Source organism: Zootoca vivipara, chromosome 5 (assembly GCF_965207765.1).
Source record: "Zootoca vivipara chromosome 5, rZooViv2.hap1.1, whole genome shotgun sequence".
Taxonomy (NCBI): Eukaryota; Metazoa; Chordata; class Lepidosauria; order Squamata; family Lacertidae; genus Zootoca; species Zootoca vivipara.
This window is the reverse complement of record NC_142588.1, coordinates 10075244-10080085: the sequence shown is the minus strand read 5'-3', so window position 1 is coordinate 10080085 and position 4842 is coordinate 10075244. Positions and strand designations below refer to the sequence as shown.

Sequence of the window (4842 nt, the reverse complement as noted above, 5' to 3'; positions counted from 1 at the left end):
TGTTGTTCCTTGACGGGGCGGGTTTGCCTTGACTGGAGTCTTTTGGGGGGACTTAGTGAGGGCCGACCAACTCTTCCCGACTCAGACAGCGGGGGAGATGGGGAGACCAGGATCGGGCTCATTGCCGCCGCCACTAAAGAGTCCCCCAGAATTGCTGCCTCGGCTTTCTAAGCTTCTCTCCCCATCCCTCAAGTTTTGCCCCTTCTTTCGAACGACGAAGAGGTCGGCATGTGGGGCTGGCCGGAGAAGCTTCCTTCTGCTCTCCCACCACCTCTGGCACAGCGGCGGCGACCTACCGGTATGCTTTAGCCTAAGTTCCACAGGAACTTTCCCCTCTCCGGCTCGCCTAGCGTCGAAACGCCCGCGCCGTCGAAAAAGAGGGCCCACCTGAGCGCTGCGCCTCGGGGACTCTCGCTCCGCTGCCGGGGGTTTGTTTTTTTGATATGCTTGGAGATCAGGATGAAGAACCACGCACGTCCTTAGAGCTGGGGGGCGGGCGTCGTGGGAGAGAGATTTATTCCTCTGCCAGTTACTGACCTTCTTCTCCCTGCACTGTTTGTTCCAGAGTTCCCGCCCGCCTCTCGCCACCATGTTTTATTTCCACTGTCCCCCGCAGCTGGAGGGTGAGTGTTGTTCTCGAAGCTCAAACCGTAAGTAGGAGCGCAAACTTCAATCTCGACGGACCTTCCTTGCGAGGCCCAGCGTTTGGGCCTGGAGCGCAGAGGGAGGCGCTGAGCGGACAGGCAAGCTGGCAGGCAGCGGCTGGCCCCGACCGATCCGTACAGAAAATCTCATTTTGCTTATTTTATTTGTTTCGCCTCTTCGGAAATTGTAGTCCGCCCGCCCTGGGCGCCGCCGACCCCCGACCCGTCGGAGTACTGGGTTGGGAAGCAGCCTTAATTGCCTTCCTCTTGGAAGCGCCTTCGGCTGGGGGGCGCTTCTTTTTGCGCGCTGCGCGGCGACACTTTTGGCCACCTGCCTCCCCTCTGCGGCTGCAAGAGCCGCGGGCTATGGGGCCGCCCGGCCGGGGATCCTCTTTCCTCTCCCAGCAGCACAGATGTTCTTGTTCCGCCTTTAATCGGGAGGCTTTCTGGAGGTGGGGGGGGGCTACCCCCCGTCTCTCGCCCGGGGGCAGCATAAATCTTTCATATAGTTTTGGAAACCGGCTTCTTCGGCGTCAGTCTGGAGCAGCAGCGAAGTGGTGGTGTAGAGCTGGGGGGCCGTGGAGAGAGCTGGGGCCCCAGGCCGCAGTTGTTGCATTGGCTGTCGGGCGCCGCCTCCTTTAAAACTAGCCAGTAAGTTTTTGTCCGTTACAAAGTGAATAGGAGGAAGAGAAAAGGAAACACACAGGGTGAAATCTGATTTTAAGACGGGGCGGCCGCAAACAGCTAAAATCTGCAGTTCAAGCTGTTCCTCAGCTTCGTTGTCAGGGAGGTAAGGCCGGTTGAATGAAGGGATTGCTCTCCAGCGGTCGAAAAGTTCCTCGGGGTTTCCTCTGAGCCAAGCTGGGAATGCCGAGAGGCGCGGGAGTCTTGGAGACCCCTTCCGCCCGCTGAGTTTCTTTTCGTTATTCCCTTCCGTCTCTGTTCGGGAATCGCGAGAATCTGGACTTTATCCGGAATCCTTCCGGACCCGCAAAGCCATTTCCAAGGCCAAGCTGGATTTCGGCCCTTCGCTTGATCTGAATCTAGTCCTCCAAATCCGATTGGCAAGGGTCTAACTAGCGCTGGGGCAATTGAGCAGCAGATCCCGAGACTGGTTGCACTTTTACTTGGAAGTAAATCCCATTTGCCCTGCGGGCCTTTCCACGCCGAGTAAGTAGCCGTTCACTTACCATTAGGCAGAATGAAGGCGGCTGATTTGGGGTCTCCGGAAATGGCAGCAAATGACTCGTTCTTTTCAATTTCATTTCATGTGTATTTTTATTGCCATGGTGCTGGGGTAGGTGGGAACTTGCCTTCTGTTCTTCGGGTGCCCAACTACCTTGACCAGCTTTGGATATTATGTGCCTTGAAGGGGGGGCACTTCCTGCTCCGCTTCAGGCACAAAATATTTTGGGCGCGCCCTGTTCCTGCAAGAATTCGGAATTTCACCAACCCATTACCAGGCTCAGCGTTTGGGATCGAGCCAATTCCGTCACCCTCCATGAACTCGGTGGCGCTTACTCCCAAGTAACACATTTAGATGGCGGTGCGGGTTAATCCATTATCGGAAATCCAAATTAACTGAGCTGAAAACAGGAAACCGGGTGGCGATGGTTCTCCCTGGCTGACGCACCTTATGGCAAAGGAGGCAGCCCTGGAAGCTGCTGAGGGCGCAGCACTCACTGGGTACCAGCCCAGCCCAGGCTCAGCTCTGAGCTGCGCCACAGATGAAAATGGATAGTAAATGGGTTGGGACTGGAGTTAGTCAACGGGGATGGCCAGTGTTTCCTCGGAATATTCTGCCACCGCTTTAGCCCGAGGCAACCTCCTGCCTCATCCCTGTCTCCACCAGAGACAGAGAGGGGCGCGCGGGGGTGGGGTGGGGGAAGAGTTTGGGCAGGAGGCAGAAAACCAAAAGGAATCCTGCCTTCGTAAAACCTCCTGATTTTGAAAGTAAAAAAACTGGTAGAATGGGCTCAACCTCCTGACCCGGAAAAAAGGAGCAAAAACGCCCATCTCCATCAATTCATTTCAAACAAAAATCATATCCACATATAGGCACATATAGTGCCTGGGCAGGATATTATTATTATTTATTAATGCTTTGGCTCGTGGGGTCTCTTCCAACTCTGATTCTATGACACATCCCCCCCCGCAGGGCAACTATTGAATGACAGGTAGGTCTACTTCCCCAATTTGTATCCCAATCTTCCCTAAAGTGCTAGTAGTGGAATCGTGCATTCTTTTCTCGTTATCTTCTTACAAATAAGAAACTCGCTCCAAATAATTTAAGAGATTGAAAGGGGTACATTGAAAATCAAAGCAACCCGTTAGGAAATTTAAAGTTAACCTTAACCCTTCCAGCAGCCCTCCGGCAATCCGAACCATTTTTGGGTGGGCCCTGAGGGGAGAAGGTGCGCGCAAGCTCGCTGGCAGTCGCGCTGCTTTTGCTCGGGAGGCGAAGCGCCTCGACGCGCCTCCGAAAATCTATTTCAGGTTCGCTGCTGCGTAAGTGGTCTGCAAGCTCGCAGCCATTAGGAGGGCGGACAAAAGGCCCCGCCGCACGTTTGAGGCTTTAAATCGATTTAGTCACAAATGAGGTAATGGGGCTTGGACCCAGTAATGGGATTTCAGTCCCAGGAATGTGTTTGGGGTGGGGTGGAGGGGAAGAATGCCTTTTATGATCCTAAATAGTAGCCCTTGTTTGCCCGCTGCCCGGCCTGTTTTCTGACGGCAACTTTGGAAAGCTGAGCAAATCACATCCAGTCCTGCAACTTGGACGGAAAGTGTACAATAAAAAGACAGGAATAAAAGTACGGATTAAGAGCCGAGCCGAGTCGCGCTGGGCCTCTCCTCCTCCGGTTTCCCGTAGCCACGTCGTTGCCCCCCAGCCGTTGGTAGCGGGGAAAGGAAGCTCTTGCAAACGTCGTTTATTTCACCGCGATCGCCCCAAACCGACCAGGTGGCAACTTTGAAAACGTCCCGGGGGCAGAGCAGGGGCGCTGAACCCTGTTTTCCGCTGCCTCCCCACCTTGTTTACCCCCCCAAATCGCCCTCCTCCGAAATGGAGAGGATCTCGCGCCTTTGTACCGCGCGCCTCTCCCGGAGTTGCGCCCAGTTCCACACAGTAGGTAGCTAGGCCTTACAGTGGCGCCCTTTGGGGAAGCCAAGGAGGAGCCAGAGCGAGGGTCTGGGTCACCCCATTTGCCCACCCGCCTAATGATTTGCAAATCGGGAGCGCCGCCCCCTCTGTTTTCCCCGCGGGAGAAAACCGCTTCGGAGGGGGGGGGGGAAGGCCTTCGACCCCTGGTTATGCAACCTGCAGCTTCCCGGCAGGAAGCGACTGGCCGGTGCAGCGTGTTGCTTGGTCCTCAACGGACAACGGCCCTGTCCCAAATGCATTTTTATTTTTTGGGTGGGGGCGGGAAGGGCACCCATCTGAAGGAGAAGCTCCTTGGAGGTTGGATGGCCATTTGGGCTGCCATTCCTGCCTTGCAAGGGGGTTGGACTAGATGACCCTCGGGGCTCGCTTCGAACTCTGCCCGACGGGGCGGGGTGGTGGGTGCTGGAGAGCCCGGGTTGCCTTCACCCAGGCCCGTGGGGTGGGTGGGACGGCCATTTTTGTCTGGGCCCTCTTTGCTCCCCAAACTCCGCACAGCCTCAGCCGGGCGGCGGCGGCGGCGGCGTAGGGTGCTCTCCCTCTGCCCGCCCCTTCCAGCCTCCGACTCCCGCTTCTCCTCGACCCGTCCCGCAGGTGCCACGCCCTTCGGCGGCCCGTCGGCGGCGGACTTCGACGACGGCTTCTTGAGGCGGAAGCAGCGGCGGAACCGGACCACCTTCACCCTCCAGCAGGTACCCGGCAGCTGCTGTCGAGCCTCCCCGCCCTGGATGGTTGGAGTCGAGGCCCGCCGGGGAGGGTCTGCGTGGACGCCGGCGCCGCGTTGGGTTGGACGGGGCGGGCCGCAGGGGAGGCCGCGCCCTCTGCCGGGGTCGCCGCCAGGGGCTCCGTCCGCGGAGGCGGCAGGACGGAGCCCCCGCTGGAGGAGGAGGCGGCGGCGGCCTTGCTTGGCCCCGGGCCTGCTTCTCCTCGGCCCGCCCCGTCGCGTCCTGCCCTCGCCTGACGCGGCTTCTTGCTCTCCCGCCAGCTGGAAGCCCTGGAGGCCGTGTTCGCGCAGACCCACTACCCCGACGTGTTCAC

The 4842-nt window shown here is 58.0% G+C and overlaps 1 protein-coding gene across 1 annotated transcript in view; it reads left to right on the top strand.

Annotated features, from left to right (window-relative positions):
• Window positions 1-484: 484 nt before the first annotated feature.
• DRGX (dorsal root ganglia homeobox) overlaps window positions 485-4842 on the top strand; it is a 35711-nt gene continuing 31353 nt past the window's right edge. Inside the window, exons 1-3 of the mRNA XM_035138308.3 lie at window positions 485-623; window positions 4399-4496; window positions 4790-4842. The exon at window positions 4790-4842 is cut by the window's right edge and continues 49 nt beyond it. Coding sequence (XP_034994199.1) covers window positions 590-623; window positions 4399-4496; window positions 4790-4842 — 185 coding nt within the window. The 5' untranslated portion in view covers window positions 485-589. The remainder of the gene's footprint in view (window positions 624-4398; window positions 4497-4789) is intronic.